Here is a 27054-nt window from a genome sequence, read left to right on the forward strand (position 1 = left end):
TGTCCCTCACTCTCCATTTCCAATGTCACTAGCTACCTCATCTCTCCTATTTGGACTCTCTTATATCTTAACTACAATAGTGAGTAGCAACCTGGGCTGTACATAAAGGGTCACCTGGGGAACTCTGAAAAATCCTAACGCTCAGGACACACTCCAGGCCAATTACAACAGAGTCTCTGGGGGTAGGACCCAGCCACCAGGATATTTTTATAGATCCCCATGAGATTCAAATATGCAGCCACACTTAATCACTTTCAGAACTGAAGGCATGGGCACACAGAGGACTGAAAGTACAGACTTAATACTAAGCAAGAAAAATAAAAAACAAATGTACAAAATAAGCAAATCAGAGTGAAACTGAAAAGTTTTGACAATAAAGAAACAAATCTGGGAAAGTACTCTGAGGTGAAATGACAGACACTTTATAAAGGAACTAAAGTTACACTAAAGGCTTACTTGTCATCTGCAACATGAGGTGACAGAAGACAATGAGTTAAAAATCTCTAAAACACTGAAGGATAAAAACATTGTGAACCTAGGATTCTATAGCTTGCTAAACTTTTTTTCAAGAAGGAAACAGACTTTTTCAGAAACACGAAGCCAATAAATACTCTGTTACCCACAGTCCATCACTGGAAGAATTAGCTTCCACAGAATATATTTTGTTGTAATACGTGAGCTGTGGCTTACGCCTTGGCGCAATAGGTTAATCCTCCGCCTCCTGCGCCAGCATCCTATATGGGCACCAGTTCTAGTCCCCGCTGCTCCTCTTCCAATCCAGCTCTCTGCTATGGCCTGGGAAAGCAGTAGGAGATGGCTCAAGTCCTTGGGCCCCTGCACACACATGGGACACCGGGAAGAAGCACCTGGCTCCTGGCTTTGGATAGGGCAGCTCCAGCCATTTCAGCTTTTTGGGGAGTGAACCAACAGAAGGAAGACCCTTCTTTCTGTCTCTCCCTCTTACTAACTTTACCTCTCAAATAAATAAATAAAATCTTTAAAAAAAAAAAAAAGATAAGTGAGCCAAAGGGAGTACAGATATTGACCAAGTCCCAGTTCTGCCCAGGAAATACAATAGATGTGAAATGTATGCATCACTGAAAGTTCTCAGTAGTCTTAATAAAGCAAAACAGCTCAGTGCAAATAAAGTTTACGACAAAAGTATTTACTGGACTCTAGCTGATTAATTTTAGTTGTTTTCTTATGCATTTGTGGAATTCAGTCTGTTTTCAATTGTCCAAATTTGTACAAGTTTAAATATTAACAGCAAAGAAGCACTGCTAATGTTAAAGAAGTCTGTCATTCTCTTCCATTACAAAAATAAAAGGTGCTACATAATTATCAGAATATCAAAATAATTATTTTGCCCCAATTTTTTTGTTTCGTAGATGATCTGAAAATAGTTTAGGACAATAACAATCATTCAAAGTAAATTATACTTTGTTCCCTTTCATCTTTCTTGGTTAATTTTATTGGATTAATAAACACATGCTAATTTTATTAGATTAATTTATGGTATTAAATTCTAAGATTTACCACAGGAAGAAAAAAAACACTCTTAGCCAAGATGATAATTACATATTTAATACATCTTGCTTTTAACAGCAATTTTCAAACACATCATAGACCTTATAACTTATTAAAGATTTTATAATGCTTACAAAGTTTATTCTAAAAATATACCTTATTTGTTCTAAATGAATAACATTATCTAGAATATAGAATAATAAATTATAGTAGCATGTTTACCAACACTATAGTTAAGTTTGTGTACACATACTCAATATGAAATCCTCTTGGGATTTTCATACCGTCAGCCTGAAATCATAAAAGCAGATTAAAGTTTGGCATATGAGATCTCAGTCTGATAGCAATCGCTTTAAAACCAAAAACTTGAAGTATCTAGTCAACATTCTAGGAAAGCATGGGTACAGGCACATCCATATAGACATACACATTGTCTCATTCTAACACACATTGAGGCTCACGCTGTGTGCACAAGTGCACACACACACACACACCAGAGTACTCAAGAGATTCTGCTCTTGTGTATCAGACAGTGTCATCAATTACAAAACTAAAAATTGGAAGAAAAAGCTAGCAAAGAACGTGTCTAAACCATACTTAAAATGGTCTAGTTGTTGCAAAGATGTGCCCAAAATGGTTACCAAGATCTTTAACATGCACTGAATGCCATCTTAAACATTCATTCTTAAACAGACTTGAACTAGTCACTAATGGACTTGTGAATACATAAGAAATCATGTACCCATTCATTCCCCAGATTGCATATAGTAAGGCTGCAAATCCAGGCAAGCCACTGACGGAGCCCAGCTAAAGTGGTTTGTTTATAGAACCTAATAGATTATAAAATCCAATAGAATTAGAAACTTCATTTGATCTGTTTGAAGTTTCTTATTATATTCCATGTGCAAAAGTAGTGAGATTCTGTATTGCAAAGGACAGCTACAATCACTGTGTACTTTGTTGTACTATAGAAAGTCACTGTGTATTTCCGAAACACATATTTATTCTAGTTAAATTCTCTAATGGTGTCTATGTTTAATTATATATGCTCTTCCAAATTTAGTCTCAAAACCATTTAATATGCTGATAACCTCTCCTACTCACCACATAGAACTGCAGTAAAATCTGTTTAAACAGAAAATTAGTCTTCAGGCTCTCTCTAGCAGTGCAGATTTGAAAACATTTGGTGGAAGTTCACCTTCATCTGGTATTAAAATACTCAAAAACTGTCTGAAACAACATTAAAGTGAAAACTAACCACATGGTAGGGCACTTATAAGTCAGACTGCTGTGATTAGAAGAAGGAAAAGGCACAACAGTAAGTGAAAAGGAAAATACCAGCTTCCCGTTTGTTCTTCTTGGTGAGTTGTTTTTTTTTGTTTGTTTGTTTGGCTTTCTTCTTATTTTATTTCATTAAGTTTATAAACTGTTCAAAGTACTGTTATATTCTGCATGACAGTAAGACAATATTTGGCACATCAACATTGTGATACAATGTATGGCATGTTTAAAAAATTAATTTAAAAATTTGATCCATTAATCAACTTTTTTAATGTAGTGCACATATATCTTACAGTTATTTAGGTCAAATACATAAAGGTTGATAACTGATTTACAGATGAAGCAATCACAGATTGCAATAATAATATATGTGTGTATATATACATACATACACCAATCAAAGGAAAAACTGCATCCTGGCAATTTCACAGTCCGAAGTTTTGGTGGTATATCTATCATTTACATGCCCTTTTCATCTTGTTTTTCTGTAGAAAAGATATATTTTGCCTTCTTCATTCCTGATGAGATTTTTCTGCGATAACTTTACATTCATACTGCAAAAAAATTAAAAGGTAAAAAGGTTAATCTACAGATTAAGATTCCTTTCAAGTAGCAATTTCCAGATAAACTACAAAGCTTTACCATGAATACTTCATTAATATTTGCCCATTTTATTTCTCATAGAACTTGTGAATTACACCATTACCAAGATTAAATGACAAATGTGATAGGAAAAAAGCTAATTCACATTCTAGAAGTGAAAGGGCCATGGCCAAAAAAGCAAGAGAAAGATGAGGTTTCTGCCTTACAAGCAAATGACAGAAGCATATGATTTAGATCAATCCCATAATATGAAAGAAAACAAAGTAGGTCTCTGTGAGTGCTCACTAAAGCAAATCAACAAAGGATAGGTCACAATCTTAAGGACAGGGCTAGATGGTCACTTTATGATTTTAAGGAAAAAAATCTATTATATTAGCAAAAGCTTCCAGTCAAAACAGTAATTTTCAAGTATAGCCATTAAAATGTATATTCACAATTCAAAATAAAGGAAACCAGGGCAGTCAGGATAACTGATTGGGTGGCTACATTATCAAAAAACAACAAAGAAAACTACTTAGTTCTCCTAGCTGGCTAAAACTCCAAGTGGCAGCAGTTATTCATGAAACTACCATGATGTCTGATCTTGCCACCCACAACTGGGGTTATCAACAATGTCCTTCTCCTCAATAACTAAACTTACCAAATATTTCTATTTATGAGAGACAGTCAGAATTTGCACCTGTGGGACCATGGTTATTGATAGTGCCTCATTTTACTTACCTTTAAAACTCTTCATTTTGATAGACTGGAAACTTGTAGATCAATATACGTCTATATCTGTATATCTCCACCCTCATATAGTTAATAAATCATGTAGCTCTATCCACCACACTTTTTGGCTTTTCTCTCCAGTGACTCCTCAATTTTTAATACACTTGTAATTAAATTCTTCCCAATGATTTACTTTAATGGAAGTGCAAAAGAGAAATCAAAGGATATTGTCCTTACATATGCTGAAAGAAGAGCTGCCATTTAAAGAAAACTTGTCTCATATGTCATTCAGAAAAGTGATTAAATAAACATCAGCTTACCATTGCCAGTTGTCGACCAATGTTTCCCATTGTTATGCCTCCAGCAAAAAATATACACGGTAGCCATGAACGAACATAGAGAAAATCTGGAGAAGTATATCTAAAATAACAGAAGTATTTTTTAACAACCCACAGAGGAAGAGCACTGACTTAATTACAATGAAAGTAAGTTACTCTACAGATTAAACTGGCTAACCCAATCCCCAATCTCAGCTCTGAATGCAGTGACCATTTACTTAGCTAGCAAAAAGGGCCAAAAACGAATACTTACTGATAAACACCATTATAAACTAGCAGCTGAGTGACCACGGTTGCCAAGAAAGCGATTCCTACTCCAAGGCCAAAACCACTTCTAGATCTATCAAAAGTCCACCACAGTCCGATGGATAGCGCAGCCAGTGTGAGAGACAACTGTATGTTGTTATCAAAATCCACTTTCTGAGATCAGTGTTAAAGAAGTGTCTTACAACTTGTAGCCAAATAATACCACTTGCTCATTTTTCTAAAATGAGATGCCACTGATGAAAAGGAAATTAATTTCTTATTCTTGGGAACATTCAGTTTTTAAATATAATGTAGGAAAACCAAGTTGGATTAAAACCATCTCTGGCATTCTAAATACCAGATATACAAAGAACATTAATTTACAGATAGTACTGACCCCCAAAAAATATAAATCTATACAGAAATATAAGGTCAAGTCCATTAATTATGAAATTCTTTCTTTGCTAAAATTGTAAATGCAAGCCTCAGAACACAAGTATGGCTAAAGGAATACTCTTTTGTGAAAAAAGGAAGCCAATATTACTTCTCAAACAGGTTTAGAATTACCTCAGAAACATACAAGAACTTGAAAACAGAAGAGTTGACAGCTATTTAACAGGGCACCGCATTCTCTGTATGATTTACTGACAGACACATTTTATAATAATGCAGTTCAGAAACAAGAGTACCAAGGACACAGTATCCCTTTCTATTATGTCAACTGTTCTAGTTTTAATTTGTTGAGGATAAAGCCTTGAAGCGAACATTATCTTGCAACCTGCCAAGCTATTTTGGTGCCTGAGACTTTCTGGTTCAGGACAGTTTGCTCAAATGATATTTTATTTCCTTCACCTACTTAAACATCTACTCACAAATGTACAGCCCTTTCCTACTCCAGAAAAAAATCTCTAGGCAAAATGAAGCTTTACAAATTCAATTTTCTCATTTCTTTGCTAGAGGATTACACTAAAGGAATTAATTTCTAGTGTCATTAAAAGCGCATTATCCATGTCCCAAAGGCCAAATCTTGGCTCTCTAACCAGCTCTCAGGGAGGGGGGTGACTATATATCTTGCCAGTTTAACCAGCCATGCTACAACTACAGTGAAGTCAAAAAAATGCATGCAAGGGGTCTTCAAAGAGTGTATTATGAAAAAAACACTGTGCATGTATTTAAAAATAATTTTAGCCAAAACTTATCTTTTAAATGCATTTTTCCACAAACTTCTTGAAGTTCCCTCATACAAAGCCATTTCCCGTTTCCTTTATCATCTCAATGTTTATCCCTACCCCTATCAAACAGGACCCTACACATTCAGCTTGCTTACTTCTTAGCATCTGAGGGTTTGGGGCCACTCCCTTTGAGGTCATTCCTTAGTTAAGCATGCCTTATGGAGAAATCCACAGTTCAGATGAGTATGCTTTCTGGATAAGTTTTTCTTATTTTTAAGCTATCATTATAAGAGCACTTAAACTCTGAAGACAAAGTTTTGAGCTCTGATTTCTTTACACAATAAACATTTATGCAGAGTAGAATTTAGTAACTGAGTTCCATCTTTGTCAACTAAATTAACTTCAGTAAGAGTTAAAGCAAAACAAGGAGGTTTCCAGGGTAAACATGCAAAACACATCATTCTTAAAAGTAGTACAGGCTGTGCATGCCTACTGTGAAAATCCAAAATCTGAAACATTTTAAGAATAGACATGACGGCTGGCGCCGTGGCTCAACAGGCTAATCCTCCGCCTTGCAGCGCCGGCACACCGGGTTCTAGTCCCGGTCGGGGCGCCGGATTCTATCCTGGTTGCCCCTCTTCCAGGCCAGCTCTCTGCTATGGCCTGGGAAGGCAGTGGAGGATGGCCCAAGTTCTTGGGCCCTGGCACCCGCATGGGAGACCAGGAGAAGCACCTGACTCCTGGCTTCGGATCAGCACGATGTGCTGGCTGCAGCGGCCATTGGAGGGCGAACCAACAGCAAAAAGGAAGACCTTTCTCTCTGTCTCTCTCTCTCACTATCCACTCTGCCTGTCAAAAAAAAAAAAAGAAGAAGAAGAATAGACATGACATCACACATGGAAAATTCCACACCTGACCTCATGTGACAGGTCAAAATCAAAATGCAGGTGCACTAAAAATATAAGTCACCTCTAAACTATATGCACAAGGTATATATGAAACATAAATGAATTTCTGATTATATTTGAGTCCCATTCCCAAGACACCTCATTATATTACATACATGCAAATCTTCTAAAATATGAAAAAGTTCAAAATCTAAATATTTCTAGTCCCAAGCACTTTGCATAAGGGAGACTCATCCTGTACCATGTGATTTTCTAAAGCATAAGTAATATTAAAAGTGTATGCCATAAATGTGAAAATGGCTTGGAGTTTGCTTAAAGAACAGGAGGGACAGCTAAGATCACTATATTTTACTATTTCACTGAGAAAGAGAAGAATAAACAAAACAAAGAAATTAAGTTTTAGATACAAGCTTTTTATAATTCCAGTAAAGGCCTTTTAAATTTCTCTACTTAAAAACAGAAATCACAGCTAAAATGTCTGAGACAGAAAGATCTAACCCAGCAGAGAGACAGCAAAGCGCACACCCAAGGGGCTCCCAGTCTGAGCCTGGAGTGTGTGCTCGGTCAGCCACAGCCTGGCCTGGCAGTGGGAAGGGCTTAGTTGCTCATGTCACCTCTCCATTTCCTATTTGTCTTATTCTCTTTATAAAGATGACGTGGAATCAAGTGATTTCTACATTCTCTTCTAGATAGTCTATGATTTTATCTCTTTAAACTGTCTAAATCACTTGATTTGTTTATAAAACCCTCAATCTCAGAAAGTTCACCAAAGTAACCAGGTTGGGAAATTCTGGAATACAAAAAGAAATACCACACCAAAATAACAACAGCCGCTGAGGGACTGCCAAGTGCACAGACTGCAAAGGCCAGCACGGCTGGACACAGGAAGGTGGATCACTGGGACCCCAGCTCTTTCCATGGTTTCTGTTCCTAAGCGTCTGACACACCAAAATACTCTGGTGAAAGACACAGGAATCTATCTGCCACATGACCCACCCTCTCTCCAGCTAACTCTGCCAGCCCTGAGCTCAGTGTAGTCACAAGAGCAAAACTGACAGGCTGAGTAATACTTCCTGCTCTTTCCTGTGCCCAATGTTCCCACCACCTTCACTGTCTGAACCACAGCTTACTGAGAAAAGACACAACTAGCATTTCCCAGGTCCTCTTCCACAAAGGAGAGTCAGAGGGGGGAGGCAGAAGATGGGGAAGAGAATGTAGTGAGAATGGCAGGACGAAAACCTCATAAAGATAGAAAAAACAAACAACTGGGAATAAAAGGTAGAATGGGCAGAATGAAGAATGGAAATAGAGGCTACTTTACCCCTCTCAATATGACACTAAAAATTTTCAGTCACAAAATATCAGAATTCTCAAACAACAAAACTTTAATAGGCACTGTAGTAAAAGGTTATTTTTGGCCACCATCTAAAGTGGATATTTCCACCTATGTCACCTTTAAGAATGTTTATGTAGTTTATTGGTATTGATTGAAATTAATAAATGACGGTCTGCCTTAAAACAAATAGCCTCTTTAAGCTAAGAAAAGTAACAAATAAAATGACAGCATCTGACGCTACCACATGTCCTCACTGGCAAGTCTTATATGAAGAAAGAAAAAGAGAGAAAAAACACTTTGAAAATGTTCCTTTATCTGTCATATAATTACCAAAAACTACATGAAAGTAATAAAGCAACTTAAGAAAAACATGGCCATTTTTTAAATGTGCAAAGTTTCTCAGAAATGCTGGAAAGCAGGGATTTAAACGCAAGGCTGGGCCTCACACTAATTGCACAGCTGCTACCTTGGTGTTGCCACAAGACGGTTAGAATGCTTCCTATGACTAAGTGGGCATATCACAATTTGACAACAGTGAAGTTGCAAGGGGCTGTTTAACCTTTGGTATGTTGGAAGCTGCTTTTATTACGCATTTCATTACAGCATAAAGGATACAGCACTGGCATGATTTATACCAACAAAGACGGCTACACACCGCATTACACTGGACCACTCTCTTTTAAATTTATGTGGTTCTCCTAGGTGCCTGTCAATGCAGGGGTATAATAACCCAATCACAGCTGTGGAAAAAAGAGAAAAAAATTAAGTCATCTCCAATGTTGTACTAGCAACACTTAAGCTATAAGATTCATTACAACTATTATGAGCAAACTTAAAGAGTCTTAAAAACTAAACAAACAAACAAAAAAACCTCAGGTTACTTAACATCAATCACTGATAAAACTTACCTCCCAAAAGGAAAAAAAAGGAGGATAACACCATTAAAGAAAATATTATAAATGACTACTACAGTGTTCTAAATTATAATAGGCAAAACACTCTTTATGTGTGTGATTCACAATTTAACAGATTGGACAAAATGACTCATGCTACTTTTCTACTACTAATACGTAGTCTTGAAAAGCATCGAACCAGTTAGCAGTTAAGCAATGTTCTCTCTCTAAGCTGTGAAATATGCTATTTAATGCCACAAATCCATTGAGAAGCTAGGAGCATAAACACGGATAAAGAGCTCATCAAATACAGAAGGTTCCAAAGGCTCTGGCCATCCAGAGCCTCTCCCTCTTCTCCTCCAAGTCTTCTGCATCTCCCACCTTTTCCTTTCCACCCTGGCCCCCTAACAAGGCTACAGGGCATATTGTCAAAGCAGAAAATCTCACCACAGAAATATACATACAAAACTCATTCTGCACATAGGAAAAATGGAGAAACCCTGATCTACAGCAATTACAGATTTTCAGTTAAAATATAAGTTCACTGTTAAAAGATAAGAAGGAATCATCTTAGTGCATCTGTTAGTTCTTGAAAGGACATCTTTAGTGCTAACTGTTGTGATTAATTATAAACACAGTAACTGTACACAAAATATCTGTATTTGAGATTCAAAATACTTTCACCCAATTCCTAATTTATATGCTTACTAAACCTCAATGTTTTATTCATTTAAAGGGAGAGAATTTTAAAAGTTTAGTCATAAAAAAGACTAATCATTATGTACTGTTTATATATAACAAATTATCATACTATATTCCATGAATATGCACAAATATTATGTGTCAATTTAGAGAAAAAATGATTTAATGAACCAAAACATTCTTCTACAAGGTATAAGGAAAATGTACTTCCATAGATTAAATTGAACAGGAACTAGGTAGGCAGCTTTGATTTGCTAATCTTCCTAAAAACAAAATGATTATGCCTGCCATTCTGGTAATAAAGACACAACTGTCACACAAGTTAAAAGCATGTTTAAAATGTCTAATACCACCTATGATGTATCATGAAGTTATTTCACCAAATCTAAGTGCCTGAGGGTCAGAAGCCCCTCACCAGTTGGTATAGCTATGTCTCATAAAGGATGCAGTCTTCAAAGAAAAAAGGAAAACAATCAATATGAAAGAAATCACCAATGCATTCCTAAGAAGCTGCATGCCCACCCTTCCATCTGGAGACAAAACTGTAATAACATATGCATTTCTGAGCCCACAACTGTTTCTGAGTTAGGCATTTGCTAAGGATAGAAGGCTCACAGGCCATCGAGAGATTAACAACAAACAAATCTCAGCAACGCAGCGCTCCAGCAACTACTAGCAAATTTAAACATTTCACATTACACTCCTGCTTAAAAGACTGTACTCTAAAATCCTGTGAGGTTAGCTGACAACATTTCCAAATTTCTACACAATTAAAATGGCAACAAGCATGCCTAACAGTTGAAATGTATCTAAATGAAGATTACCTCTTTTTTTCTCAAGGGGTCACAAAACTAACAGCTCATCTGTCATTCTTTCTACCACCCCTCCACCCCACCCCACCCCACTCTAGATTCTCCCTTTGCCTGTTGCTGAGTAAAATCAACCCAGAGCAAGCATTCCAAGTCAATTTCCCTCAGCAGCTGATGCCATAGGTAAAGAATTATCACATAGAGAACACTGACATGTGTGCAAGGTTATAAATAAGTAAAATTGACTATATTTTTATGCATGTGATGTCAGACTTTGCAAGTGAGAGACAACTGAGGAGAGAAAGCACAAACACAAAAAGGAATTTAAACTGCCACGCTGCCAACCTTGGGATTTGCCAATAAAAATCAAATCCATTGAGTATGCATGGTTCTCGGCTGCTCACTGAGAGGGAGAATTCCAGGAAGCTTGTCACTTCCCATTAAATGTCTTCTTTCTTCCCTTTAAATAAAGGCATGGCAGAGTCTGATAGCAATATATACAGCAGTGTGAAGTCCCACTGTCGGAGGGCTCAGCAGAATGTGTCTGGGCTTCTTTCCCTCTTCCTGCACATCTTTTTTTTTTTTTTTTTAAACAACAGAGACTGTTAAAAGCACGCTCGTGTAAATTCATATGCAAACACAGTCCTGCTTAAACAGATGGTTCTCCGATACAACAATCACGTTTCCTGTGCTATCTTTAAATTCTTTCCCAGTGCCTAGTTGGAATCTATGAAGACTAAAGACAAAAGAAGTTTGCAAAACAGCACGAGTGAGGCATCACTTTCTCATGGTAGTGGACTTGGTGCAAAGAGGCACTAAAAGGGATGCAGTCACATTAGACATTGTGCAAGAAGGGTGCTGAGAATACAAAACCACTCAAGGAGACTGAGTTTCACAGAAAATGACAACAGCTAAGGTAATGTTTTCATTCGATAAATACCCCCCCCCCCCCCCCCCGTCATGGCCCCGCACAATTTACCTGGTTCTTGGTACTTGCTGCGGATTTAAAGAGGAAAAAAAAAAAAAAGAGTATGACTTGACTCCTGTGGCAAAAGTGACCAAGGGGCTGCTGTGCTGTCAGGACAGCTTCACAGAACACGTGACCCTCCAGACCAGAGTGCTCAGCAGGTGAATGATACAGAAATGGCCTTCTCATCAAAGGGAGCCATTTGAGGAAAAGGAGGGAGGACTCAAGACAGCCAGGATTACCAGGCAATGTCAAGGTTTAGACATGAAAGGAGCTACAGGGTCCAGAAAGGAAGATAAAAGTAGGCAAGCTCCTTATCATAAAGACACTTTTCCCAAGAAGGAAGGAGGTGGATTGAGGGAGGGAGATTTGGTGGGAGGGAAATATTATCTTCTTATGAAATATGTGAAGTTTGTTCTCTTTATAGTAATATAGTTTAAAAAAAAAGAAATTAAAATAACTGGAAATGGAAAAAAAAAAAAAGGCTTTTCCCTGAACACAATGAGGAATCAGGAAAATCATGCCATCATAGCTGTACTGGAGTCAGAGAGACAATCACTCTTACAGCCTTGAGTGCACAGCATTAAGTAGTGGGTGTGAGGGTGGGGGCAAAAACAGAGGCAGAAAGAAAAGACTGAAAACTCCAAGCACAGTGGTTGAAGGCCTGGGCCAGAGGCACAACAAATAAAAAACTTGGAAGCTGGATGTGGAAGGCTAGAGAAAGGGAGGAGTCTCACAGGACTCTCCAGGAATGGAATAATAGACTGCTTGGCCACAGAGCAAAGCTGTTTCTCCCTTTTTAAAATGAGGTATTACTGTCACAGGCCTGACAACGTGGCGATTTGCGACTTTTGAGACAACTGCTCCACTTAATTTGCCACACAATGACAGTTGCCTTTTCCCCTACTACTGATTCTTCAGAAAGAGTCCTTTCAAAGGCCCTCAATAACGCTCAAGAGGTTTCTAATTCCAGCTCTAGTGTTCTGCGCACATAAAAAAGCCAATCAACTTGCAACATCAGCATTCTTAAACAAAAAATAAGGAACTAAGAAGAATATGAGACCAAAAGAAGTTTGTCAGAGTTCTCTGCTTGTCACTCCAGAAGCACCACTAGCAAATTTTCAAGGGCTACGCTGTAAGGAAAGGTGGCAAGAAACCAGGGCCCTTCCATTGACAGGCACAAAGCGGTGATTCTGGGGGCCCTTGCAAAGGCATCTGCTCGGTCTATGAAAGTTTGCTGGACAGGATATAAAAGAATCTAGGGCATTTGGCCTAGCAGTGCAGATACCAGTTGGGATGCCCACATCACACATTGGAGTGTTTAGGTTCAACTCCTCCCTCTACTTCCAATTTCAGCTTCCCACTGATAAACACTGTAGGAGGCAGCAGGTGATGGTTCAAGTAATTGGGTCCCTGATACCTACAAGGGAGACCTGGGCCCAGCTTCGGCAAGGCCTAGCTCCAGTCACTGGGGGCATTTGGTGAGTGAACCAAATGGGATCCAAATCTCTCTCTCCCTTAAATAAATAATATTTTAAAGGAACAGAGGATGATTATCCATTTTTCTGACTTAAGATGGGAAGAACCTAGAGTTGTTTTTTATTTTTTCAGATTTTATTTATTGGGGTCAGCGCTGTGGCACAGGTTAAAGCCCTGGCACCCTATATGGAAGCCAGTTTGATTCCATCTGCTCTGCTTTTGATCCAGCTCCTTGCTGATGTGCCTGGGAAAGCATCTGAGGATGGCTCGAGTCCTTGGGCCCCTGCACCCACGTGGGAGACCTGGAAGAAACTTCTGGATCCTGGCTTTGGATCAGCTCAGCTCCAGCCATTGTGGCCATTTGGGAGTGAAGCAGTGGATGGAAGACTTCTCTGTCTCTATCTCTCTCTCTGTAATTCTTTCAGATGGGTAGAATAAATCTTAAAAAAAAAAAAAAAAGATTTATTTATTTGATACGAACCAGCTCCCACATGAGATGCCAGTGTCGCAGGCAGCGGCTCAGCCTACAATGCCACAGTGCCAGCCCCAAGAACCTAGAGTTTTGAAAATGCATTAACAACACACACACATACAAAGACATATACACACTACGTACACACAGAACTCACACATACCATGTTTCTAATGTCACTTACTTCTTTCTTCTCCATATTTTCCCTAAAATGACAATGGTGGGGACTGAGATTATGCAAGAATCCATTTTCCACACTTGTCAATGTCCCCAAATCTCAGGTCTTCAGTCTCATCTACTGAACTGACCCAACAAAATCAGTAGCAGAGTTAAATGAAATCTAGATTTCCTAATGCCTCTCTACTTTCTTTTGTCCAGGCACCTTAAGGAACACACCACTTTCAGAAGATACACTCAAAAGTGTAAATGCAAATTCCCCAAATGAAAAAGCATGAAGTTAAACTTTTAAGTGGGACAGCCTTGGTGACTGGCAAAAGGAAGGAAAGTAAGGACCAGGTGACTTAACTGTAGTATTAACCTTTGGAATTTTCCTTCCTAAATGTGAGTTGTGACAAAAGTGCCCACATCACAGGGACTGTAGGTCCAGCCAGTTGATGCAGCCCTGGTCTTCTCTCTAAGGAGATACACATGACCTCAGCCAAGTGTCTTAGGCACTGGCACTGTGGTGCAGTGGATTGGGCTGTGGTCTGCAGCACCTGTATCCTGTGTGGGTGCTGGTTTGGGTCCTGGCTGCTCCACTTCAGATCCAGCTTCCTGCTGGTACACCTGGGAGGGCAATGGAGGATGGCTCAGGTCCTTGGGTCCCTGCACCCACATGGCAGACCTGGGTAGGGGTGGGGTCCCAGCTCCTGTCTTCAACCTGGCCCAACCCTCGTCATTGTGGCCTTTTGGGGAATGAGCCAGCTGATGGAGAATCTCTCTGTCTCTCCTTCTCTCTCTCTTTGTGGCTCTGCCTTTCAAATAAATAAATCTAAAAAAAGAAAAGAAAGAAAGAAAAGAGGTGTCTTGAGTAGTAGGAGTGTGGGTAGCTCCCTCTTTTCCCTTCTCCAGCCTGTGACACTTGAGTCGTCCTCAGCATCTGCTGGCTCTGGGTCCCTCTGCTCACTGATTTCTTCTCTTCATCTCAGTGTCCTCATTACCCACTTCCCAAAGTGAAGGAATGCCAACCATCTCTCTCCCATAGAGAGATGTGTTGCCTACACAGCCCTGAGGCTAAGAGATGTACCTTAACAGCTTTAAAACAAGAGTTTCCCTACTCTGACCTTCCCTTCGTCTATTCTGAAAAGACATGTTTTTCTAAGACCCAGAAAGCTTCTGTTGGCAGCCAGAGATGACATCATAGGAGGAAATAAACAAAGAACTAGAAAAAGTAGTTGGGATAACTTTATTTTTCTCTTCTGAATTTAAATAAAAGAAAGGAAAATATATGAGGACAAGCAGATACAACACAAAGTGATAAAGTATAGTTTATGCTTTCTTTTCTTTGTTGGTTTGGACTCTTTTTTTTTCTGTTTTCTTGAAGAACAGTAACCTAGGAACTCTAAGAATCATTTATGACTTCTCTTTAATGTGAATATTGTAATAGTGAAACAGCAGTTTGTAAGCCACGCTGAAACCTCACAACAATACCTTCTCTCCATGCAGCAGGAGTATGTAATTGCCCAGCTAAGGTTTCATGAGGTCTTTCTAAAGATCTCACAACTGAAACCCATCCATGAAGTCACACTTCAACCTCTAGCTGTAAGATGTAAGCCAAGAAGGACCCACATTATGTTGTAAGGCACTCGTGTATATAAGTATGAGACATCAGACATTCAACAAAGCAATTTTTTCCTTCAATCAGAATTATCTTCTACTGCACAATTATGGCTTACTTACTCTTATATAAAGCAGAATTGTTCTATTGATCTCAGTCATTTTAAAAAAGCTAAAGAACTACCAATTATGGAAGCTTGGCATCAATGAAGTTCCAAATAGTCACAGAAATCTAATTGAATTAACCCTTGAATCAAACTCTACTGGGTTCTGGGCATTCTGGAATGCTCTATTTTATCCACTGAATACTATTATGGAAAAAAAAAAAAAAGGCCCAAAGTAAATAACAGGATAATAATGATTTTAAGCAGAGTATCTACATTACTATCTCTTTTAAGATTTGTTATTCTTAAGGCACACTTAAAAAAACATACAAAGTACAAAAGCCTATACAAAAATCTAAAAAAACATGAGTCTTTAAACTTGAATAAAAATTATTCCACTTTTCAAGTTTTATCTAATTCAAAACCACAGCACATACAAAAAAAACCTGTAAAACCAAATAATGATGATCATTATCAAAATAACTCCAAGTAAGATGTTTGAGATGTGTTGAAGAAAGAATTAAACGAATGGGCTAAATGCTTTATCCCTAATGATATAACATTAGCTAGAGACCAGACACAAAAGAGGACAACCTCTATGATTCCACTTATATGATATTCTAGAACAGGCAAAAATAATCTATGGCAAGAGAAGGCAGATTAGTGGCAGCCTCCAGCAGGAGTGGGAAAAGAACTATAGGAGGACATAAAGGAATTTGGAGGATGATGGAAACGTTCTGTCTGGAGTGCAGTAGTGCTTAGGTGATGGTATGCATCTGTCTAATCATATTAACTCATTCACTTAAAATAGGTCCATTTTAATTATTTAAATTAAATTATTTATCAATAAAGGTGATCTTTTAAAAAGTTTACTTCTCAGACAACATCCACATTCATTGACCCTATTTTCTTTCTAATCACTACAGAAACATCCTGCACATACCTGAGGCTGTGCCACAGCATGGTGGTACCCACCATGCAGAAGAAAAGATGCTTGCAATCACGTCAGGTGGAAAGAGTGTCACATTTCTCTGAATCTGCAGTAAGTTTAATACTAACGCCAGAAATACTCCAATAAAAAACAGCACTACTCCTCGAATCATCAAGTTCACACTCTGGCTAGTGACAGATGAGATATATGGGCCACACTTTTTGGGCCCTGGTGATTCTGTCTCTCCTTCTGCCATGGTTTCATAAGTTCAGTAAGCCGTTAGAACAAAAAAGGCTTCCCAAGTGAGCAGCTCAACTGTGACTCAATGCAGACAGAGGTTTGAACAGCATCACATTTCGTCCTCAAGTAGGACCTACCAGAAATCCTGCAAGGAGGAGGAAAAAAGAAATCAGTGAGTGTCTAATACATGATTGCATAATTTTTCTGATTTCAGAAACAGTTGACTTAAAAGGACAATAATGACATGACAATCTTATATAACTTATTTAAATTATTTACTGAATAAGGAAAGGTTTACAAAGTAGCATTATATACATGATGTAATCAAAATAGAGTGCCACACTTACATTTACTTACAGAATAATGACCCCAGAACAAGTAATCTGAGACTCTTCCACTAGAATCTAAAAGATGAAAAATCAGGTCTCTACTTTTACCTAAATCTTGAAGCCTATCAGTTTCAACAGAATGTTTTTACTTTGCAGAAACTCAATAGAGTCTGGCTGAAAAATGTTGAACTTTTCACATTAAAATGTGACTTGTGAGGCAGGCAGTTAGCACAGCAGTTAAGACAATGCTTGAAATGCCCACATCACCTATCAGAGTGCCTAGGTTCAAATCCCCAGCTCCACTACCAATCCAGCTTCCTACTAATGCACACCCTGGGAAGCAGCAGAATATGGCTCAAGTTCTTGGGTCCCTATCAGCCACTTGAGAGACCTGGATTTATTTATTTATTTTTAAAGATTTTTTTTTATTTATTTATTTGAAAGACAGAGTTAGAGAGAGAGGTAGAGAGAGGTCTTCCATCTGCTGGTTCACTCCCCAACTGGCCGCATTGGCCAGAGCTGCACTGATCCAAAGCTAGGAGCCAGGAGCCTCCTCCAAGTCTCCCATGTGGGTGCAGGGGCCCAAGGACTTGGGCCATTTTCCACTGCTTTTCAGGCCATAGCAGAGAGATGGATTGGAAGAGGAGTGGCTGGGTCTCGAACCAGCGGCCATATGGTATGCCAGCGCTTCAAGCTGGGGCTTTAACCTGCTATGCCACAGCGCTGGCCCCAAGAGAGACCTGGATTTAGGGCTCCGTGCTCCTTGCTTCACCTTGGCTTAGTCCTGGTTGTTGTCTTGGCATTTGGGGAATGAATCAGTGTGTGGAAGATATCTCTCTCTCTGCCTTTCAAACAGAATGAAAATGGATGGATGGAAAGACAGATAGTTTTACTCCTACAGAACAGAATGGCCTGCTTCAAAGTTCAATGCTACTATTCCTGAATTTCTGCACAAAAGCATTCTATAATAACCAGTCCACCACACACTCACCTACAGACACAAAGCCAGACCTGACCTACTCTGCACGGGGCCACAGCTGTGTCCAACCCCTGCCTAAACCCAGTATGCCCTTGTTGTGATCACAGGAGCAACTGTGTGAAAGCCCGGGAAGGAGGAAGAAGAAGAAAGGTAGCTATGAAAATGAAGCACCACCCAATGGCTAGATTGTAAGTAGTTTAATCCATATGGTCCCTGACCCCTAAAACTCAGAGTTTGCTACTAATATTAGTCTTGGTATTCATTCGCTCTTCTACCAAAGTGATCTTTCCTTCAAGTATGTTTAAAATAAACAGCACTGGAATTTTACCGTATGCTGTTCTAAGCACTGACATTTGATAAGCAACTCATTTAACACTCACAATAACATCCATTTCACAGGTAAGGCACACCGCTAGGAAGAGGCCCAGCTGAGATTCAGATGCATGCAGTCTGCTGGCAAAGTCCTTGTACTTACAGGTGTTGAGTGTCCCAAGCTGCTGCATGATCGTCTACATGTTTTTTGTAAATACTAAGAGATTTTAAATGGGAAAATGCTACACAGGCTACTTTTATAAATTACTTTCATTCTAACCAACAAAAGTAAATCCTTACTCTATAGCACTATAAAAGCTACCTTATAATTACATATATAGTTGCTTAACGGATTATAAACTTTTAATGTAGATCTCACTCAGTATTGTATCTCCCACTGTGTCTGCACACAGAAAGGCCCCAGCTTAGTCTCCAGCAGGATCTCCACATATTCTTGATTATTTAATTGAATTTGGTTAACTCTTTTTGAATCGAACTACATTGGGTTAATCAAGCTTTTGTGGGTGCTTGGGAAGGCAAACCTAGTAACTAAACAGCATTTAAAAATACATTTCCTTTGAGTTAACAAGTTTCAAACTGTCTTACAAATAAATTTTAGAACAAAACTTACATATAAACTACAGAGAGTTGGGCTGACATTAGAAATAACCAATATGAAATGAAAATATTTATAAGAACTAGTAGACAAGAGATTTTTTTAAAATAAGTGTCTGTTATAGCCAAAGCTCTGTGCCCAGTACTCAATGGCAGAGCGCTGTGTGCAACTTAGTCCTCACAACCTACTCAGTCTAAATGTAACTCAGCTCTTTGGCTTAACACACTAGATTAAACAGTACATATTACAGTGGATTCATAGAGAAACATGCTAAATGCTAACTGAAAATGCTTGGAAAACATCTCGTGGCCTGGTGGTGCAGACTATTCCTTGGTGTGATATCCAGGCATATTAGCACGTCATGTGTTCTGGCCATTTTCATCAGGATTCAGTAGCTACAGACTTCATCTTCCTCATCATTATCTCATCATCATCACTATTGATAGAGCACTCATTAATTGAAGGCCCACTTCAGGCCAGACATACATAGAAAATAGTAACTCTAGGGGCCGGCGCTGTGGTGCAGCGGGTTAAAGCCCTGGCCTAAAGCACAGGCAGGCATCCCATAAGGGTGTTCTAGTCCAGGCTGTTCCTCTTCCAATCCAGCTCTCTGCTATGGTCTGGGAAAGCAGTAGAGGATGGCCCAGGTTCTTGGGCCCCTGCACCCACGTGGGAGACCCGAAGAAGCTCCTGGCTCCAAATCGGTGCAGCTCTGGCCGTTGCGGCCATCTAGGGAGTGAACCAGCAGATGGAAGACCTCTCTGTCTCTACGTCTTTGTGTAACTATGTCTTTTAAATAAATAAAATAAATAAATAAAATAAAAATAGAAAATAGTAACTCTAATCTTCAATATAATTCCAGAGGTAGCAATTCTATACATAAGGAAACTAAGTCAGAAATTTAGCCACTCACTTATGACTGCAGTATGAGAAATGGAATTTTACCTCAAGTCTAATTAGTCCATATAAAAGTATCTAGTTAATTAAGACATGGGTAGGCACTGAAAAACCATCTCAACTATAATACATTCTAAAGCTGCTAATGCCAACATCTGTAGGGAATTATATAATAGCACAAAGATGACAAAAATAAATGTACAAACACCTTGGAGCTTTGTTTAAAAAGTACTAGATAGAGACAGGCATTTGGGATGCCCACATCCCATATCAGAGTACCTGGATTCCACCCTGATTCCAGCACCTGGGGAGGTAGCAGGTGATGAGTTAAGTACTTGGATCCCTGTCACCCATGTTGGAGACCAGAATGAGTTCCTTGGTCCCACTTTTGGTATAGCCTAGCTCTGGTTGTTGTGGGCATTTGGGAAGTGAGCCAGCAGATGGAAGATGGATGGACTTTCTCTCTCTCTCTCTCTTTCTCTCCTCCCTCCCCCTTCCTCCCTCCCTCCCTCCCTCTGTGTGTCTGCCTTTCAAATTAAATAAATAAGTACATAATAAAAATTTTAAATAGAAGTACTACATAAAAGTGTAAAAAAAATGTTTTAGGAGCCAGCATTGTAGTGGATAAAGCTGCCACGGACATCCCATAAGAGCACCAGGACACTTCCCATCCAGCTCCCTGTTAATGCACGTGGGAAGGCAGTAAAGAATGGCCCAAGTACTTGGGACCCCGCACCCTCATGGGAGACGGGAAGAAGTTCCTGGCTCCTTTGGACTGGCATAGCTCCAGCCGTTGCAGCCATTGGAGGACTGAACCAGCAGATGTAAGATCTTGCACTCTCTGTCTCTGCTTCTCTGTAACCCTGCCTTTCAAATAAATAAGTCCTTTAAAAAAAGATGTTTTCATGTAAAATTTTAAAAATAAAATAGCTACCTTTGCACTGTAGGGGACCAACAGTTGACTTTTCCCTTGCCTGATTTTCAGCAGACACAGCTAACTGCCCGACTCTGATGTCGGGGCAGAAACTGGAGGATGAGTTCCCATTCTGAGTAACCCAGTGTACTCCCTTAAATTATGTTTGCAATTTTTTCCAAAAAGGACTTAATGATGAGAGATACTTCATCTGTTATAATTTTTAAGTGCAAAATAACTTCAGCTATCAAAGTCATCCAGTTGTGCTACCTCCCTTCTCACAAGCAGTCCTGAGCATTTGTCAAAGGGTATTGGCATTTTGGGCAGGATGGCTTCTTGTTGTGTGAAACTGCTGGAGGCACTGCAAAACATTTAACATCCCTGGCTCCTGCCCATTAAATGCCAGCCTCCCCCATTTGTGATAACCCAAATGGTCACCACTACTTAATTTCCAAATGCCCCCAGGGTGGAACTCCTCCCACTGATTGCTAGACACTTCTTTCCTCATTCTACTTCAAGGCTGCTAGGGACTTTCTAAACTGCTTTCTGACAGTCTAAAAAAACATGCAATCTTTCCTGAGAGTATTTATCTACAGCTTCCTACTTCACCCAAAAATTTTCTTTAAAAATAAAACATTTGTTTGATGTTTACTTGAATGACAGCCAAAAGTCACAAGTCTAATCTTGTGACTACATCATAATACAATAGTATATAATTACTGGAGACAAAAACAAAAGCTGCAAAGCTTTAGGGAAGTGAGAAAGCAATTCTTCCAGGGAGTATTTAGGTTCATGCAAAATGAAAATTAAAAAACTGTGTACATGTACTTTTTTTTTTAAAGAGAGTTCCACAATTTATATCAAGTACTCAGAAAAGTGCCCAATCCAAACAAAGAACCAGTGATGTAACATTTCTCTCTCACTTTACCTGAGAGGCCAATGAAATGCAAAGTAATCAAGTGAACTGACATGATCAGGACTGTACCACTGGACCTTATATGACAAATGTGTATAGTGAATGCCTGGCCATGACCAAACTTATCATCAAAGGAATGGGAGATGCACAAGACAATTCCCCTCCCACTATAGGACAAAGACGCTCCTTAAAAAGCAAGTTTAAGAGTGAGTGTTTAGCACAGCTGCTAAGACTCACTTGGGATGCCCACATCTCATACTGGAGTACTTGGGTTCAAGTCCCAGCTCTGCTTCCTAATTTCAGATTCCTGCAAATGTGTACCCTGGGAGGGATCAATTGATGGCTCCAGTAACTGAGTCCCTGCCATCCACATGGATGATCAGGATTGAGTCTGAAATTCCTGGCTTTGCCCTGGCCCTATCCCAGCTGTTACAGGTGTTCTGGAAGTGAACCAGTAGATGGGAGATCTCAATCATTCATTCTCTCTCTCTCTGCCTTTCAAATAAATTTAAAAAATGTTTAGATTTTCTGTCCTTCTCCAAACCTGGGAAATTTTCTGCTAGTATCTCACTAAAAAGGCCTTCCGGGTTCTAGTCCCGGTCGGGGCACCGATCCTGTCCCGGTTGCCCCTCTTCCAGGCCAGCTCTCTGCTGTGGCCAGGGAGTGCAGTGGAGGATCGCCCAAGTGCTTGAGCCCTGCACCCCATGGGAGACCAGGATAAGCACCTGGCTCCTGCCATCGGAACAGCGTGGTGCGCCGGCCGCAGCGCACCTACCGCGGCGGCCATTGGAGGGTGAACCAACGGCAAAAAGGAAGACCTTTCTCTCTGTCTCCCTCTACTGTCCACTCTGCCTGTCAAAAAAATTAAAAAAAAAAAAAAAAAAAAAAGGCCTTCTAATCCTTTCTCCCTCTCCATGCCTTCAGGAACTCCTAGAACCCAAATGTTAGGTTTTTTAATAGTATTCTGTAGATTCCCGACAATATTTTTTAGATTTCTAATTTCCTCTTCTTTTCTTTGGTTTGCTTGTTTCCTTTCCTGTTCTCTGCCTTCTAAGTCCGATATTCTCTCTTTGCTTCACCCATTCTGTTTTTAAGGCTCTCTAACGTGTTTGTCATTTGATCTATTGAATTCTTCATTTCATTATGATTTCTCGTCACTATCACAGTTTCTTGTTCTACTAGTTGTTTCATTTCATTTTGATTCCTCCTTAATATTTCATTTTCATGAGAGAGATTTTCTATCTTGTCCATTAAGGATTTCTGTAGTTCAAGAATTTGTTTTTGAGAACTTCTTAATGTTCTTATCAATTTTTTGAGATCCGCTTCTTGCATTTCTTCTATCTCATCATCTTCATAATCTTGAATTGGGGTGTCTTTTTCATTTGGGGGCGTCATAGTGTCTTCCTTGTTCTTGTTACCTCAGTTTTTGCGTTTGTTGTTTGGCATGTTGGAGATATTTGGTTTCTTCATTGTGGTGTTTTTTCTTGTTATATTATGACTCTATATTAAGGCTTTCGATGGAGCCTTAGAGGCTTGAGATGAGTGTGGCCTGAGTGCTCTGTTTGGTTCCTCAGGGTTGAGGGTGTGCCAAATGTGACACTCCCAGGTTAGTCCTGGTAAATCTCTCTTTCTTTTTGATTCAAAAGGGAAGTAATTCCGCACAGCTGTGCAGGCGCTGAAGGCGGAGGATTAGCTTATTGAGCCACGCCCGCCGCAGGCCTATTTTTTTTGTTTTGTTTTGTTTTTGGGGTTTTTTTTTTTTTTTTTTTGACAGGCAGAGAGGACAATGAAAGAGAGACAGAGAGAAAGATTTTCTAAAAAGTGTGTTTATAATATCAGTCACCTGGTGATAGAGAGGGTTACACTCAAGGGAAAGTTCTAGGGAATAAGTATCTTTTTATTTAAATTTTTTAAGTGAATTGTGTTTTTTCTGATTATGTGTTGATACTATTTGCTTAAAAACAAATTATAGGAACCAGTGTTGTGGCACAGTAGGTAAAACCACCATCTGCAGTGCCAGCATTTCATATGGGTCCTGGTTTGTGTCCAGGTTGCTCCACTTCCAATTCAGCTACCTGCTAATGACCTGGGAAGAGCATTGAGGGATGGCCCAAGTGTTTGGGCCCCTGCCATCCAAGTGTCCGGACATGGGTCCAGACAAAGCTCCAGGCTCTGAGATTCAGCCTGGCCCAGCCCTGGCCATTGTGGCCCTCTAGAGAGTGAACCAGTGGATGGTTCTGTCTGTCTCTCCCTCTCTCTTTGTAACTCTGATTTTAAAATAAATTGAGGGGTCAGTGCTGTGGTCAGTGGGTTAATGTTCCGGCCTGAAGTGTCAGCATCCCATATAGGCACCAGTTCGAGGCCCGGCTGCTCCACTTCTGATCCAGCTCTCTGCTATGGCCTAGGAAAGCAGTAGGGGATGGCCCAGGTCCTTGGGCCCCTGTACCTATGTGGGAGACCCAGAGGAAGCTCCTGGCTTCTGGCTTCAGATCAGTGCAACTCCAGCAGTTGGGGCCAACTGGGGAGTGAACTAGCAGATGGAGGACCTCTCTCTCTATGCCTCTCCTCTCTCTGTGTAACTCTTACTTTCAAATAAATCTTTAAAATAAAATAAAATATAATAAATTGATCGTTTAAAAAGATCAAAGTATACCTGTATGTTTATGTTTTAAAGAGGTTTAATTTTTTATAATTTTTCTTATTATTTCAAAAACAGAGAGAGAGAATGAGATAGTGATCTTCCATTCACTGGTTCAATCCCCAAATGCCTGTACCTCCTGGGGCTGGACTAGGCAGAAGCCATAAACCAGGAACTCAATGTTGGTCTTACGTGTGTGGCAGGGACCCAACTACTTGAGTCATCACCTTCTACCTCCCAGGGTCTGCATTAACAGGAAATTGGAATCAGGAGTGGAGCTGGACTCAAACTCAGACATTCCAGTGTGGGATGTTGTGTTCTAAGCAGTGTCTTAAGTACTACACTTAAACACACAGCCATATATCTTTAACTATTATTCTAACAGCAATGATAAATTTGATACTCCCAATTTTAAAAAAAAAATACATGAAAAGTATAGATTATATGACCAGTAACTTGCCAACTAGAAAAGAAGTCTCTGTTATAGATATTGTTTAAGGGCAATTTTTCAATAGATACTCAGCAACAATCCTGATAAACAGGTAGGTGTTTTAAAGCACATTTTACAAAACAAAATAGATCAATTAACTTTTCAGAATCACAAAACTGTGACCAAATAACATCAGGGCTGAGCCCAATCGTTCTGCATGTCCAGAGTTCTTCCCACTTGACCACCTTGCCTCCATCTACAAATACTACATGTCAACCACTTTAGTGCCACACAGAAACAGCTTTCAAAACCACATTGACAAACTACTACTAATACCTACTAATACCAAAATGATGTTTTCAAAAATTTACATAGTAGATTACTGCATAGAAAGAAAAATAGTTTAAATGATTTGGAGAACTCGATAATAAATCATCAATAATAGGAAAGCACTGTTCCAGGCACACGACCCCTGTCCAAGGACTGATATTAGTCCGTTTAGATAAATGAAAGAGGGCTGTGATTGTGGACTTTGAGATTGGAAATCAAAGTTTATGTTGACCACTGAAACCGCTCACACACATCCAAAAAATCTCCTAGTAGCCCTGGGAACAGGCTGGAAGCCAAGTTAACAGGTTGTTAACAACTGTAACACCCCCTTGATCCAAGCATCAGGATGATTCCCCCTCCAGTGATAAGTAGTCACAGAGGGACGGCTGCTGCTTCAGATCCTGGCTTTCCAGGTGCTTAGGACAGGCAGGTGACTAAATAATAAAGTTAAATTACTACCTTACATCTTTTTCATGATATGCTCTCTCTCAAAATGACATTCTCAAAAACAAAATAGGCATTAACGTTAGAAAAACACACTTAAATCAAGGAAACAGCTTACCCCTTCACAAATACACACACAAACACACACACATATGAATCATATGCTAGGGACATTATAAACTTACAGGAAGGAAAAAAAAAAGTTTGCCTGGAAGCCATGTCAACTCTTTTCTCTTGACTTTTAAACCCACACACAGAAACCACTAAGCCAGTAGCATTTGAGAACCCATTATGGCTTTTCAATGTCAAACCTTAGTCCTAAAAAAAAGCTAGGCTAAGATTTGGGAAGAATTTTTCTGTTGACAGTAAAAGCAAGCTGTCGTTAAATTCCTGAACTGCATTTTATCCTTTCCTCTTTAATCTCTTCCCCAAAGGTACACAATTCACAGCGTGGTCACTTTATAACCAGATACGAACTGAGAACTAGGACAAAACACACTGCGCCAAAAGGCAATTCTGAGCACAAAGTCTAGAGAGGGAAAAAAAAAAAAAAAATGAAGGGGGGAGGGGGACGGGAATAGCGCAGAGCAAATTTTATTCCATGCAGCCCCAATAGGTAGGGGCATCCTCTTCCACTTGCACTCCGTGGTCTGCTATCACAGCCAAAAGTTGGACAGCACCAGCTAGCCACAGCACGGCTGCTTCATTTCTCCTGCACCAGGGCTGGAGCGCGCCTTCCCCTGCATCACCCCTGCTCCACTGCAATACCGACGCCGGCCAGTTTCGGTGCACCCGCGGTCAAGCCTCCCCGTTCCTTCCTAATGCATTTCCTCACCAATTCTACAAAACAGCCAGTGCCTCACAGCATGATTTCCTAGGCCATTTGGCTAGTACCACTCTTTAACAACTTTTTCCAACATTCACCGGGCACGCGTCGTTATCACTTTAGGACCCTTAGACCCCCGCCCCCCCGTCACTCCCACGACTTTCCTCCTCCACATCGCCAGTCCCCACAGAGTGACCCTCAAACTCCGGTCACCATCACCAACTGACTTCCAGGCCCTGGCAAGAGGCCCCACTGGCTTTACTCACACACCCACCCCCGAGGTATCCAAACCAACTTGCCAACGGCCTCAGCCCCGTGTCATCTCTCCGGGTGGACCTTACACTTACTAAATCCCCACCTTGTGTAGGCACAGCCCGCTCTCAAGCCCGAGCTCCGTCTCGCCGGCCACAGGCCACGCGAGTCCTGACAGCGTTATGCTTGACAGCTCGCCGACCTCCCCTCATCAGACCTCCAGGGTCGTCCTTCCCGGCGTCCTCCAGGCTTTTCCCCACTCATTCACTCCCCCGCCGTCCCGGGAGCCTCGGCCTCTCCTAAGACCCCTCCCAAACTCCACGGTCCCATTCAGGAACTCGCCGACCTCTCGCCAGGTGAGCGGAGCCCCTCGCCCTGCAGGCCCCATCTATGGTCCTAGCCACCCGCACCTGCCGCCAGTGTTCCCAGGCTGCAAAACCACAAGTAGTTTCTCTTCTGGAGGGACCACCCTCTTCCTCGGGCCGCTTCCTCTCTGCACCTCTTCACTCGCGCTCCGCCAAGAGACCCCAACTCACCCCCGCCTCCGCCATCTTCTGGGACCGGCCCCCAACCCCCGCCTCCGCCTCTTCCTCCTCTCCTACAACTCCGCCCAAGCCCCACTGCGCCTGTGCGGCTGATACGCCGCGCGCCAGTACTCGGGGCAAAAGAGCTTCCGG

General features: G+C 40.4%; 1 protein-coding gene across 2 annotated transcripts; it reads right to left on the reverse strand.

Moving 5' to 3' along the window:
* Nucleotides 1-1568: 1568 nt before the first annotated feature.
* On the reverse strand, nt 1569-26996 carry INSIG2 (insulin induced gene 2). Of its 2 annotated transcripts, none has more exons than XM_062185170.1 (6): nt 26914-26996; nt 16268-16640; nt 8738-8862; nt 4714-4880; nt 4443-4542; nt 1569-3362 (listed from the first exon to the last, which is right to left on the reverse strand). In XM_062185170.1, the coding sequence occupies exons 2-6, from the start codon at nt 16509-16511 to the stop codon at nt 3321-3323; spliced, it is 678 nt and encodes a 225-aa protein (XP_062041154.1). In that variant the 5' UTR covers nt 16512-16640; nt 26914-26996; the 3' UTR covers nt 1569-3320. The 2 variants fall into 2 exon arrangements, with proteins under 2 accessions (XP_062041154.1, XP_062041082.1); XM_062185098.1 differs by lacking the exon at nt 26914-26996 and adding an exon at nt 26788-26907.
* Nucleotides 26997-27054: the final 58 nt, after the last annotated feature.

This window comes from Lepus europaeus, chromosome 1 (assembly GCF_033115175.1).
Source record: "Lepus europaeus isolate LE1 chromosome 1, mLepTim1.pri, whole genome shotgun sequence".
NCBI classification, from domain to species: Eukaryota; Metazoa; Chordata; class Mammalia; order Lagomorpha; family Leporidae; genus Lepus; species Lepus europaeus.